The sequence below is a fragment of the Perca fluviatilis genome, chromosome 22, assembly GCF_010015445.1.
Source record: "Perca fluviatilis chromosome 22, GENO_Pfluv_1.0, whole genome shotgun sequence".
Classification (NCBI taxonomy): domain Eukaryota; kingdom Metazoa; phylum Chordata; class Actinopteri; order Perciformes; family Percidae; genus Perca; species Perca fluviatilis.
The window spans coordinates 21,774,945-21,789,838 of record NC_053133.1 but is presented as its reverse complement, the minus strand read 5'-3'; the positions used below and the strand labels follow the sequence as shown (position 1 = coordinate 21,789,838).

Genomic DNA, 14,894 nt, shown 5'->3' with positions numbered 1-14,894 from the left:
TATCTCGGAGCAAGATCTTAGATCCAGCTCTGTGTTCAGAAGCTAAGTCCCGGTTATCATGAAAACCTTTGGACATTACTGTCCTGTGAAAACATCAAAAATAAACCTTGAACTATCCTGTTTTCAGCTTCTTAGCAATGCATTTTTCCGATTTAATAAATTATTTTTTAAATGTTTTCTTTTAGTTTAAGACCATCATTATCAAACCATAATGGAACACTACAATATTTCAGGATACCTGAAAAATCACCAGATTTGGAGATGCACAGTTTTCACTGGACAGCGACCATGTTACAACATTTATTACTATTATAAGTGTTAACGCTTGATTAATATTGCTGCCCTTGTTGCTATAAGCTATGGGCCCTACTACCTGCCAGTATCATCACCACTGCTGGGTCTCTGAGCCTGCTGACAGGCAAAGAAGGATTTACGAGAGGCTGGAAGCAAGCCAAGTGACTTCCTGTGGCAGCAGGGGGGGGGGGGGTGGCTCTCTCCAGGCCAGGATCATTCTTCACCATCTCTATTGAGCTTTGACGTGAATGGTTCTCTTGCACTTACCACATACTACTTTATAACATGGGCACACACACAATCACACATGGGTTTTACATGACTTCTTTCAGGAAGAGTCACAAAAAGGAATTCAAGTTCAAGAATGTGTAGCCACACAAATTCCCTGTAGGGTTTCTTTTCTGTTTCTTGCCACAGCAGGGCCCCCGTGTGCGAGTTGTTCAATGTTCTGAGGCCTGTGTTGAATGAGGCGGGTGGACATGGATGGGTTAAAAAGGGTGGGGAGAAGGGTAGTGTGAGGAATGTGACACCACGAGCCAAGAGGGATGATGAGGGACACTTACAGGAATCTCTCAATTTCCCGTTGAGAGGCATTTAAGAGTCAGAATTATCACAAAGCGCTGCGCTCACCCTCCTCTAACCCTGGATTCTTTACTTTCACCATCCACTCATGCCATAACAATTCCCTGAATCACACCTGGTAGAGCTTTGGCTTCATTACTAGCCAAACAAACAGCTAATGATGACAATCTTCTCCCTTCACCCCCATTCATTACAGCCAAAAACACTGCTGCTTCTGCCAGAAAGGTATCAATTTGTTTTTTAAAAGAAAGATCTATCCTGAGCTTGGATGAGAAAATACATAAGCTTACGTGAACTGGCCTGGGGTAAAGGAAACATCCCTTTTTTTTCCACAAAAAAATGGGATATTTATTTAAACAAAAATACAATGGATTATTTCTTTAAGACCAAACTGTTGCTGTTCAGTCTCTTGGTGTTATGTTTATGGGAGCCCATGTACACATGCTTTGCGTTTCTATACGCCACACAGACATGAGAGGCAGGGCTGTTTGAAAAAGACTTCAGATGAAGCACAGCAGAGCAGTCCTCCTGCATTCATGCAGACGTGAGCAGAATACTGAGGGACTGGAATGAGGAGCTGGATGCTCTGAGGAATGGCGAGGCCTTGCCAAGCTAACAGCAAAGTTCTGAGTGCCACTCTGAAGAGCAAAGCTTTAAAACACCCAGAGTGCAGCACGACATCGCCTGTCTGCCTGACAGCCTGAGAAGCTTCTCCTGCGACATGCTGTTTACACTGGCTTCAGTACCATTCCCGGGTCAAATCACTGCATTAATAAAAGCTATTGATGGGACTGAATTGCCAAAGCTAATGAAATGTTTCAATCTATAAAGAGTGAGAATACATTAGAGTAATGGACTGTCAATCCTAATTTGATCCCTATTCTGGGGAGTTACTGAAGAGTAGCTGAGAGTAAATGGATTCTGTGCCATTGTTTTCTCAACACCTGAGGTCCCAGAACACATCGCTAATGCATGCAGGGATTTAAAAACACGAAAACAGAACAAGGTTTACAGTTATTTTACACTTACCTCGGCTGCCATTGTCTTCATCCTGGACGAGAAAAACAGAAAGTAAATGATTTGTGATTTCAATTCATTTAAGAGTATGCTTTTTTTTGAAAATACTTCTTCATTCATTTTTGGCATCACCACAGTATATTCACAGGTTGATGCACCACAGTTATGGATGTAAAGATATAGTGGAGTAATGGCGTCCTGCGCAGAGAATGAAGTCCCACTCCCGCTGTGTGTGTTGTAATCTTACAGTAGCTTCCAAGGACACAAGAGGGGACAGGACTCATGTTTGTGTTTTTTGTTTTTATTTGCTCAAGACATAAAACTTTAATTTCAGTCCCAGCTAAGAATCCACACACTCCTGCTTTAATCCACATCCCCTCAGTGACACATATGTTCTCCGTGTATCCTTAAAGACTCCCAGCTCTCCCAAGGCTTTCCTTAAGACGGCCTGACCCTCTTCAAGCTAACCTCAATATCCTCAAACTGTGATTAATCAAGTGCTCCAATCCAAGACCCTGAAAGTAATTACAATTACATGTGATGAATGTACACAAGGATGAGGATTTTTTCTTTTTTTGTTGTCGGTTTGGGTTACATAATGGGAGAACTGGTAAGGGTGTACAGTGAGTGTGACCTGATGGATTGAAATTTAAACCTTCGGTTTGAATATTTCCCAGAATCACGTCTTATGATAAGAAGGCCATGGCGGACTCAAGAAAGTCAGCTAAAAGTCAGACAAAATGTTGCCGTGCAACAGCTTGTTTTAGTTGTCTATATATTAATGTATAGCTGCAAAGATTAATTGACTAGTTGTCAACTATTAAATAAAAAAAAATTACAAAACTCTCTGATCTGATTTCAGCTTCTTAAATGTGAATATTTTCTGGTTTCTTCTCTCCTCTATGACAGTAGACTAAATATCTTTTTGGGAACAAAAACTTTTGAGGACGTCATCTTGGGCTTTGGAAAACACTGGTCGACATTTTTTCACGATTTTCTGACATTTTATAGACCAAACAACTAATCGATTAATCAAGAAAATAATCGACAGCCCTATATTAATGTCTGAAAATGACATATTTACATAAGAATAATGCCAACTTCTTACACAGGAGACTAAAGACTAAATTCTGCTTTGTCAGGAGCTGCCAGTGTTTTAAGATTTGGATTTATTGCCTTTATTTTGCACAGTATGCACATTAGACTGCTGGATAAGAGATTTCCAGCAACAACCTTGCTGTTGTAAGTTCAATTCAAGTCCACAAAACCTTCACGTCCTTTTATTAAGTTACAGCAAGATCACAAAGCACATAGTGGTCCAGGTTGGATTTAAAAGTGGCCAAAACAACATTGTGTTATCCAAGAAGGCCTCTGGGAGAAACTGCCTATCTTTTCGGTTACACAAATATCTGAAAATCCTAATCGTGCCACAGTTTCTCTTTCAACATGCAGAACAGAAGCCAAAAGCTATAAACGAGAACGCACTATGCTAACATGTAGGAAATCCTCTCAGTGCAAACTGAAAAGGTTGTCAAAATACACTTCAGAGAAAAGTAAACCAAATTTATCCTGAATTATCACTAACAAAAATATAGTAGTCAGGAGGCCACGATAAGCTTTGAGGATGCTCACGTTCTACCATTAAAGAAACCCTGTCGTATTGAACCAAAGCCCCTAGTGTGTTCGTCTGTGCCCATTAGGAGCCGGAAGTGCTGTAACGTCAAGATTAATACCAAAGGGCAGATTGGTACGGATGTTATCCAGAGGACAGCTGGCAGACTTCCCAGGTGGGATGATTCAAGTCAGGGAGGCTCTGAAAACCCCCTTGCTAACATTACTGACACACGACGTGCATTAATAATATAACAGTTCAAGTGGGATATTGTACTGTCCTTCAGTCTGGCGCAGCGTGGCCACAATTAAACAAATTAAATGTTGCAACTTTAACATCTTAAACAGATTAAATGTTGATTTCCAAGTGCTATGCCTAAGCTGTATCCCAATTCTATACTGCATACTGATTCCAAGCAGGTTTCAGTATGACTTGTAAAGTGACAAAATTAAGTATCAAAGGCATCGGTATGCAAACAAAATCTGCTCCATTAATCAATTAATTGACTGTTGATTTTATAAAATGTCAGAAAAAAGTAACAAAATTACTATTTCTCACCACCCAGACTGACAAAATGTTATTTCTAAGAAACCAAGTTGAAATAATTAAAACTAGTGGCCATAACATGAACCTATACAGTCATTACTTGTTTCTGTGTTAACCAACATTGAGGATATCATTAAAAAAAGACATTTGAAATGGGAACAAACATCTTCTCCCATTAGGGAAATGGAGGAGCTCCTCACAGCTGGAAAAAATTACAACAAGTGGTGGATCTCAGAACAGCAAAAACATGATAAACAGTACATATCATGTGCAATTAGTAAGTAGTGTGGAACTGGGACACATCGCAAGTACTGATGGGTTTGTCTACAGCTGTGTTCAAACAGCAGCTGAAAATCTCGATTCTGATTATGTTTTCCCCCTCATGTCACACAAATCAGGTGTTTTCTAATCATTGTAGACACTAAAAAGCTAAATAAAGTCACATTGTATGATTCAAATCTGGAACACTGACCAGTAGTTATAATTTCCAGGCCCTTGACAGCGAGGCCAGAGTTAGAACAGAGGACAAGAGCCAATAAAGTGAGTGGTATTTGGAGAAAAGCCCTGATTCAGTCGAAATTCCAGAAAAAAATCTCACACTTTTTAATGTTGTTGAAATGGGTCCTAGAGTCCATTTTAAGAGTATACAACACTGATGTACTTTGTCCAATCAAATGTGTATTGTACAATTACTGCTTTGGTAAAAGAAACAAATCAATTTGTCATTTGTCCTTAAACTATATATATATATATATATATATCTCAAGTTTTATTTGCTTAAAACTGCCTGTGGTGTAAGATTATTCCATCTGTTTCTAGTAAGTCTCTTTTAGCAAAGCTTTTTACAACAGTGTCTTGTATTAGGTCAGATCCTCCTGCTGGCCTGAGGCTTACATCACTTAATTCAACAAAAGTTTATTTACTTTGGAAATGTGAGTATATTTTCTTACATCAACGTCAGAATTTCTTGCTTATTTTAAACAATTAGTCGGCTCTAAATTGCATTAGGCGATGTAAAGTAGGTTTTGTTTTGTTATATTTAGGTCATAGTGTCAACAGAGGGGTAAGAGATGACGTTCTGTCACCTTCAGAGAGTTGTGGACGGCAGACTCGGGCGGGTAGACGATGAAGTGTCGCAGTGTGAAGCCGAAGCCCTGGGAGGTGCGGCGCAGGTGAAGCGTCTTGGGCCCCGGCCAGGAAAAAGCCTCCTCCTCTGCCCCGGGAGAAGCCACGGCCGACGCCTCGCTCTGATCGCGCCCATCCTTCTGCTTGGCCTGAAAGGGGGACAAAAACAGGCACGTCAGTGTTGATCTTCAGGACATATACAGCGTGTACGCTGGTGTTGACACAGACAAAAATTGAAAAGGAGAGGAGCCTCTTTTGTTAAAGACTAATTCGTAATTAATTTCTGGGAAAATTTGCTTTTTTTCTGTTGAGAATTAGATGAGAAGATTGATACAACTCTCTTGTCTGTACGGTAAATATAAGCTACCAGAAGCCTGTTAAAGGACAAATCTGGCGCAAAATGAACCTAGGGGTTAATTACATATGTGAACCGAGTTCACCGTTCTCTGGGACATGTTTTTGTTGTTTGTTTTGCTAATTGAATGTGACCAGTTTTATCGCAAACCGCTAATTACCTTATAATCACTATTTCTACACCACTAACAAGGCTGAAAATAGCACCACACTTCCACGGTAGCAGAATGAGGGTCCCTACATGTAAACCGAAGCATTGAGAACTTTGTAAGTGTACAGACAGTTTATTAAAAAGATAGTTTAGAAAGACTGTACCGTTCACGTATACAGGCAGGCGCCATCTTGGGAAAACAGTCACAACCAGTCGAACGACAAAACAATCGTCGTTCGACTGGTCGTGACTGTTTTCCCAAGATGTATACGTGAACGGTACGGTCTTTCTAAACTATCTTTTTAATAAACTATCTCACATTCCATTCCATAAAACTGGTCACATTCGATTAGCATGAAAACATGTCCCAGAGAACGGTCGACTCGGTACACATATGTTATTAACCCCTAGGTTCATTTTGCGCCGGATTTGTCCTTTAACTTAGTTTTTTAAAGGTTGAGCTTTAGAGGTGCTGATAGGTGGAATTTATTACATTTGGACAGAACCAGGCTAGAGGTTTCCCCCTGCTTTCAGTCTTTATGCTAAGCTAAGCTAACTGGCTATAGCTTCATATTTAGTATACAGATTTAAGTATGGTATTGATCTTCTCATCTCATTCTGAACGATGCTGATGAATGCTAAAAAACTGAAGAAAACAAACAAACATCAGTGACTGTTAATCTGTTTTTGTTGGGACTTTTGTGCTTAAATTAAGCAATAAACAATGCCAACTCATGACTCCATGTCACAGGTTATGGCCTTAGTGTGGACAAGAACTGTAAGCAGTTTAACCAAGTAATTCAAAAGGACTTTTAGAGGCTTAGCAGGTGAAAGGATCCTGTATTTAACAAGAAAAAAAGCGAAACATTTTTAGGATAAAAATAAACAATCTTGTGCAACAGAAATATATTGTTTACTCTTTCTTTCCCCTTAAATCATCATCAACTCCCTCAAAATGTATCCTGGGACCCCCGCTGGCATTCTTGACAACTCACTGGTTTGGGAACCACTGCTGTAGATGATGCCCCGCTAAACAACTAAGAAATCAAATGCGGTTTTAAAAATAATGATGCGCCGAACATGTCCACTTGTCCACTGTTGATAACAAACTCACATCCACAAAAAAGGATAGACACTCCATTCACTTTGCCTCTGGTAATTCCATAAAGAATAGCGGTTCTGCTAAAACGAAGAAGAAACAGCCCGTGGCTAAGCACTGATCTTACTAATCAACTCCCTGTGCTGGTGATTCTTCACAGTTATAAGCCTGTTGTTTCTGCTGAGGTGTCATCTTGTGGTCAAGGTTTAAGCTTTAGGGAATAAGAAAAAAAAGAGTAAACGAGGGTTTATTGTTAACAGATAGGTTGTAGGGTGTTTCTGCTGCATAAATACATGAGGACATATGGTTGTAGACTGTAACCTGAAAATAAAAGTCAGACTTTGATGAAGTGGAACATGTTTGACCTGGAATTCTTCTGCTGACTGTCATTAAACACAATGGCAGATTGATATTCACACAAAAACAATACAACATATATCTATATATCTATCTATACCCCCCATTTCCACTACAACAATCTACATTCTGTACATTCTACAGATTAACTTTGTTATTTACTGGACTTGATCTGTAATTTTAGTTCACATACATTAAGTGTCACAGAGCTCAGAATATTCCCCGACTCTTAATGCCATCAACACTTGAACATAAATGGTCTCAAATAGCAGCAAACTGATCTCTGCGGCTGCGATCTGTCTAATCGGTGAGAATATAGATATATAATATATCACATTCACGAGCAGCTGTTGATCAATATATCTGAGTCTCAGCTTGCAAATACAGAAACATTCATTTGACTCAGCACACCTGATATCCTCAGATGCAAAGTCTTGGTGACAGAGGCCAGAAATGCAGTCAGACAATGTTGCTCCTAAGTTGTGGTTAATGTCAGTGATCATAGTATCTGTCAGAATAATCAGGATTGTCACTTAAGCCACATTAGTACTGCCCCGAGCTCCGCACAGCCATACATATGGCTTTAGTTATTGCACATGTGGGGCTTTGCAGGGCCATTTGGCGTGTTTGCATGATGACAGACTTATCTTCTACATTCCTACTGTGACTAACACGGGATGAAAAAAAAATAAAAAGAAACTCAGTAGATGCTGGCAGCTCTCAGCTTGCGTAAAATTAATGCCTACATAACACACCACATGCTACACATCAGCGGCAAAACTTTCATTTGAAATGTTCTACAAGAGAAAGTGTTTGTGCTGACTCGGTCTCAACTGGCAACTGTAGCTAAGCTGAAAATACAGTGAGTCACCCCAGTTTACAAAATGACTCTTTTCCTGAAGATGTTACAAAACACACACACACACACACACACACACACACACACACACACACACACACACACACACAGGGAGTATAGGTCTTCACATATTACATCTAAACTTAGAGATTACATTGTGATAAAAGGCTCAATACTTTGATGTAGAACTGCAACTGCCGATAAGTTTCATTATTGAGTCTTCATTAAATATTCGGTACATTGACTGATTAATCGGGTTCAAGATGACATTTTCAAATATCTTGTTTTGTCTGAATAACAGTCAAAGACACCAAGGATATTCAGTTTATTATCATGGATGAAAAAAACAGCAAAAATTCATATTTGGAACTAAATCAGAAGCTGTTGATGAAGCCAGTGATTTCTTTTCCATTTTTACTTAAAAAAAAAAATAAATAAATAAATAAAAAGACTAGTAATTGATTGTCGAAACAGTTGCCAATTTTCTGTTGATTGACTAATAGATGAGATGACTAATCATTTCAGCTCTGGTACAGTATCATGTGATTTTGTGAACCAATCCATTTTTTCCAAAACAAATTCTTGGGGATTTTCCACCTTTAATTGACAGGACAGCTAGGTGAGAAAGGGGAGGAAGACATGCAGGAAATCATCACAGGTCGGATTCGAACCCTAGACCTCTGCGTCGAGGCAAAACCTCTCAGTATATGTGCGCCTGCTCTACCCACTGAGCCAACCCGGCCACTTCCGAAACATTTTTTAAAGAATGCACATATATAAATATGTCCAACTAAATTACAGTAAAAGCCACCACAGAGTAGCAGAAAATATTCGTCAATTAATCTATGAGTCAGCAGCAATTGTTTTTAAATTAAATTCTCCAGCCGTTTATTAAGCATAAATGCCATGCTGCTTTTCCTTCTTGTAAATCATTGTAACTTGAGTTTTAGAGTCTTGGTTTGACAAGTCACAGTGGGCTCTGGCAAACTGTGATGGCCAATTTTGAGACCAAAAAATGAATAAATGAACAAAGAAAATAACCGAAAAGTGAAAATAATCGATAGTTGCAGCCCTATCGTATTTCTTGGGGTTTCAAAGTCAAAAAAAAAATAAAGTCCCGTGTTGCAGTAGTCCCAACATACAAGACATAAAATAACACTCCCAACTCCATTTTGAATCTACTTCCCAAAGCCTTTTCAAGAACTTTACAACCCAGCTTTATCATTACAACACACTTACAGCCAGTGATGCACGCAACGCGTTACTTAGATTAGAGTAACTCTAATCTGACCACTTTTTTCAGTAACGAGTAATCTAATGTATTTCCAAACCAGTAATCAGATTAAAGTTACTTATTCTGTGCGTTACTATTTTTGTCATTTTCCTTAGTAAAAATATATATATTCGCTTTCTTCTTGCGTCTTGGGGAGTGAAGTCATGTATGTGACAAGACACGTTTTCAGCATGAGGACAGTTCACGTGTACCACGCAGCGACACAAACAACAATGGAGGGAGGAGAGAGATGTAAATGGACTGTTTTTATATAGCGCTTTTCTAGTCTTAACAGCTACTCAAAGTGCTTTAACATAGTACAGGAACCATTCACCATTCACACACATTCATACACTGTGGCCGAGAATGCCGTACAAGGTGCCACCTGCTCATCAGATAAACATTCACACAGCATCGGGGGCAACTCGGGGTTCAGTGTCTTGCCCAAGGACACTTCTGCATGGAACTGCAGGGCCAGGGATCGAACCACCAAACTTCCGATTGGCAGGCGACCTCTCTACCACTTAGCCACAGCCGCCCAGAAGATGCGTGCTTTCTAGCTGGAAATACAGTCACTATTTAGAGTTTGTGTCAGCAATATTAAGGTTCGTTGTACACTTTGCGCTGGTGGCGACAAAGTGCTATCTGGCTACAAAAACACTACGTCAAATTTGAAGAAACATTTGGAGTCGCAGCACTGCAGTCAAACTTACAGAGCAAGTCCCAGCAGGTGGTGCGAAGCAGAGAGCAGGAGGTCCCCCACCACCCAAACAACAAAAGCTGGACTTCGGTGCAAAACCAGTAAGTGGGGGAGAGTTGAAGAAGTTGGTCGGGCAGTATGTTGTAGAGGAAATGCTGCCCTTAAACACGGTTGACTCGCTCTCTTTCGTGCCATAATAAACCAGATCCCCACTACTGGCAACGCTGAGCTGCCTCACAGTAAACCGCTTGTCATTTTTATGTTGAGGCTGTGGGGGTGTTGTCGGCAGTTGGTGAATGTAACTAATAAAGTAACTTGTAATCTAACTTTGTTACTTTTAAAATCAAGTAATCTGTAAAGTAACTAAATTAATTTTAAAATCAAGTGATCTGTAAAGTAACTAAGTTACTTTTTCAAAGTAACTGTGGCAACACTGCATACAGCAGGAAATAGTCTGTAACTCTTAATCACGACGTCTATATTGAGCCATCACGGAGAAACACTCTGGCCCTTCCTGCTGCTGCGAGCTGTCTGAGCAACAAGACTTTTGTCACATCCATCATCGGAGTAATGATGAAGCCGAACCACAGCACCACAGGGCGTGCGTTAGCGGTTATTGCTAACACTACACCGTAGCGACTCCGGGCTACGAGAGCCTGCCAAGAGTTTCAGCCTCAACCCAGATCTCTCCACAGGCTCTTCTCCTACCAAAATACATCGTAGGTGTGGATCCAAAACAAAGACATTCTCCCCACCATCCCTCTGACTTCTCTATCCACACCTCTCCTCGGCCTGTCTGGGAGCAGCAGATGTAGAGGCCTCCAGAGAGTGGGATGGGTGTGGGCTTAATGGTATGATTGGTGAAATCACCACCAATACCCAGTGGTGTGTGGAGCTGGAAGTAAGCCTCAGCCCACATTGTAACACTGAGGAGAGGCTGACAGTCCAACTTAGCTGTTTGTTTTGATTTCATGCTTGAGATTTGATGTTTTATTATGCAATAGCTAAGCCATTGGCTCAAGTGCCCCATGGAAGAGGTGCGCACACACATTTTCCATCTCTCTATATATAACATGTTGAATTATACAGCAAGAGAAGCAGGAGCATAGCACAGTGTGAAGGGAAACAGCAGCACAGTGCCTCAGTAAAAGACAGTCGCACGCAAAAGGTACAATAAGGGTTGGGCATCATTTGGATTTTAACGATTCTGATTCCAATTCGGATTCTTCCTTTCGATTCCGGTTCTTATCGGTTCTCGATTCCAATTCTTTGAGGGGAGGAGTTGAAATGGGTCACATGCCTATTTTCACAAAGAAGAGTAAAGTTTTATTTTGATTCAAAGGTGGTTTGCGGTTTTACAGCTTTTTCAACGTAAAATAAAGCCACACTAGAGCACCGCTTACTGTGCTCCAAGGCTGCAACACAACAAGCACATGGCCGCTACGGAAACCCAAACTTGCGCGTCTTAAATTGGGATGTGATGATCGGATTTGAAACCAAATCCTCCAAACGATTCCAAAACGATTCCAATAAAGAAACGATTCCGATGGAATCGTAATTTTTGAAACGATTCCGATTAGGAATCGGTTCTCGATGCCCAACCCTAGGGACAATACTGTAAATCTGCTCCAGACAAGCTAACACAATTACCCGATAAACAAAAATGACTCAATTATGCATGCAATCTGTTCACCAAAACAGTCACCATTATGTGCACACTTAGGGTTTGATCTGTGTACTGCCATATGGTGTCGTGGCCTGCGGGATGGGCATTTGCATGCCTATTCCTGCTACTTTATGTATATGAGATGAGTGAAATTGAAAGGCATTACTTGTGGACTCAGATTTTCTCCGCACTGTTTTCATTTCTTATTTTTTCTTAGAAAAGAAAGTGTGTGAGTCACCCGTTGGTCGTCTGACCTCATGCATCTACCTCTTTCACTCCCTCTCGCCTTTTCTTTCCAAACTTCTCTCCCTCTCTGACCACAGACTTTAACATTAGTCACCCTTACTCCCTATACTATAGGAAAATATGCCTTCAGTTCCCTAAGTTTGGTCCATCACTGCACAATGACTTCATTCTATTAAGCTTCAGTCCATGCTATATATATATATATATATATATATATATATATATATATATAAACTAATGGTAGAAGGAGAAATTCTAAAATACGCACAGCTGGAAAATCAACCTCATCTTCCTCTGACAGCATATAGCAAAGCGTCACTTGGAAACTACCAAAGGGACCAACAATAAATGAAACCTAAAACCAAAACACACACACACAGACACACTCACATTACAAAAGATATCGGTCAGTGAAACGGGACTACCCTGCTGCTGGAGAGCAGGATGACGCACACAAAATTCCTCAGACAGCACAACAAAGTGTGGCCGCCCCTAAACCTCTCCTCCCCTATCAAATGCTTCCTATGTAAACCTACACACCTCTGCCACAGATATCGCCTAAACACATATTTCAGCAAGTCAGGGTATTCGCTAAATGCCTCAAAACTGCTAAACTTGCCTCCTCAAAATGTCAATGCACAAGATGCTCTCCATCTTTTTCATACGCTACTGTCCTTACCCGAGATCTGACACAGTTCTTTCTGGAGGCTTCTCTGAGCCGAGCCCAGGACACGCTGCGGTTAGGACTGGTCAGCCCCAGTTCTACCTCTCCCCAGTAGGCCCTGGCCAAAAGCTGGAACCAAAGACAGTACGGCTCTGACAGGCAGCCATCCACCCCGGCCAGGCGAGCCCAGGGACAACCTCCAGATGACGGGGAACGAGAGAGGGAGCAGCACCCTTCGGCGTTCACGTCCACATCCCGCAGGTCTGGGTGATCCTTCAGAGGAACCGGCTTACAGCCTGGTGGTAGCCCGTTCCTCTGGGCCAGCATGGCATAGCCAGGTTTGAGGTGGTAGGTATCAAAACGCTGAATAGATTAAAAAAAACTAGCCTCAAAAAGGCTCCAGAGTCTTTTGGTTCCTCTTTTCTAAGTAGTCTACTCCAAGTTTCTGGATGAGTCCATTTTGTGCCCTCTTCCTCCCTAGGTCTGTCTTAAACTGTCTATTCTGGTCTCAGTTTGGAGAAACAGGGCTGTTCTTCTGAGCGTCCCACAGACACATGATGTTTCCACTCAGCCGAGAGGAGAGCGCAGCGGCTGAGTGCACTGCAGAGAGCCCAGTCCGACTGACTGACTGACGCACCCACCCACTCACCACACAAAACTCTCTCTGAAGTATGCGCACACACACATATTCACATACACACACCAGGCGGCCTGAAGTGAATTCTCTTCCTTTCCTGTCTCCTCCATCTCTCTCTCTCTCTCTCTCTCTCCTCTTGCGCTGCCAACCTTTAAAAGTTTTAGCTGTAGTGTGCTCGCCAACAAGCTCACGTGTCGAGGCTAATCAATAAATCATAAGAACAAATGAAAGGAGAAGGTAAGTTAAATACAGTATGAGGAACTTTTTTTTTTTAAACAGTAGGAAGCACAAGCAGCACAAAATTACTATCTTTCAGAAGGAGACAGGAATAGATTGTTTTCACAGCCTGTGGAAGAAGTCAAGTGGGGCTAATACAGATAAGGAAGCATATGGGTTCTGTGAAATCTATAAGGCACAAAAATGCACAGCCGACCCACGCACCTTTGCATGCCTGCAGCTCATCTGGCAACTGCAATGAACTAATGCCTGGGTGGCAGGCTTTGTGGTCAGAGAGACTACCGGGAGGTGCATAAACACACAGCAACTGCTGTATATTCATTTATTTGTGTGTTTATTATACAGGGTCCATACGTATAAACATTGTTACATAAGGATAAGCAATGCAACAGATGTAATGTACTGTATAGGGCGTCTAGTTAGAAACTAATTTGCAGCCCCAGCCCCTTGTTTAACCAATTTCTTTAAGAATTTGGTTGAGCTTAATTACCAGACATGCCAAATGAACAGACAGACAGTTGGAATAAAGCGTCAGATTTTCAGGGACAATCACTCTGATCTTTCAACTGAATTTACAGAACGTTTACTATATTAAACTAAATATATTGCATTTACAATATAAAATAGCATCTACCATAATGGACCACCACACCCCATACAGTCCACCCACACAGGTGTTTCCACCTATGTTGCCTGATTTATTAATTTATTTATTTGATTGGGAGAGAGCACGTAGAATGTTCCCTTCCTAATCAGCCTAGTATTATGTAAGTAGCTGGCCATGCCACACAGGAATACCTCCTCAATCCTTCCAGGTAAACAAAAATTTCACAGAGGCCTTTATTTCAGGAGCAGTGGGAGGATTGGGAGCAGGATGGACTTAGCCCTCGTACCTTTTAGTAAATCTTTCCAGTAGAGAGCAGGGCCAAAACATCAATTTAATATTTAATCACATTTTCATCTCAGGGATCTCTGGAGCTTTCGTGCTGCTCCAACATCAGGACTCTGTGCTCTGATACGGCCCGTTACTAAATGTTGAATAAGTCTGTTTAACGTAAGAACAACGGGTCCGCCTTTCGTCAATTTTGAATTTCAATACCTCACTATGTCTCCAGGGTGTTATTAGTTGTACAGATTGTCCCATACTGGTAGGTTTACTGGTTCACTTCCAACGGCGGCTAATGTGTGTCAGTCAACAGCCGGGGTGGTTTGTGAAGTCGCTCTGGATGAGATCGTCTGCTAAATGGCGAAAACGTAAATACCGGTCTATTTTGATTCTGAGGAGGAATATTTGCCATCTGAGACGGCGGCGACCATGAAAACAACATCAGGAACCCAGTGGTGGAATGTTCCCTCTCAGCGTTTTGTTATGAGCATCTTGTTACCACATTCACTCAGCTCAATATAGCATGTGGTATTCTGTATGGAAAAGATAGCAGGACTAGACGTCGCCAAACACAGCCAGTTGAGACACT

The 14,894-nt window shown here is 41.2% G+C and overlaps 1 protein-coding gene across 4 annotated transcripts in view; it reads right to left on the bottom strand.

Moving 5' to 3' along the window:
* LOC120552038 (rho GTPase-activating protein 21) overlaps nucleotides 1-14,894 on the bottom strand; it is a 90,806-nt gene that overhangs the window by 34,085 nt on the left and 41,827 nt on the right. For 2 of the 4 annotated variants that reach the window (XM_039789676.1, XM_039789677.1), the window contains exons 1-3: nucleotides 12,561-13,170; nucleotides 5,137-5,325; nucleotides 1,906-1,927 (exon numbers count right to left, since the gene is read on the bottom strand). In XM_039789676.1, coding sequence (XP_039645610.1) covers nucleotides 1,906-1,927; nucleotides 5,137-5,325; nucleotides 12,561-12,872 — 523 coding nt within the window. In that variant the 5' untranslated portion in view covers nucleotides 12,873-13,170. Of the gene's footprint in view, nucleotides 1-1,905; nucleotides 1,928-5,136; nucleotides 5,326-12,560; nucleotides 13,171-14,894 lie in introns of those variants that run through there. The other 2 variants (XM_039789680.1, XM_039789678.1) reach the window with 1 other exon arrangement.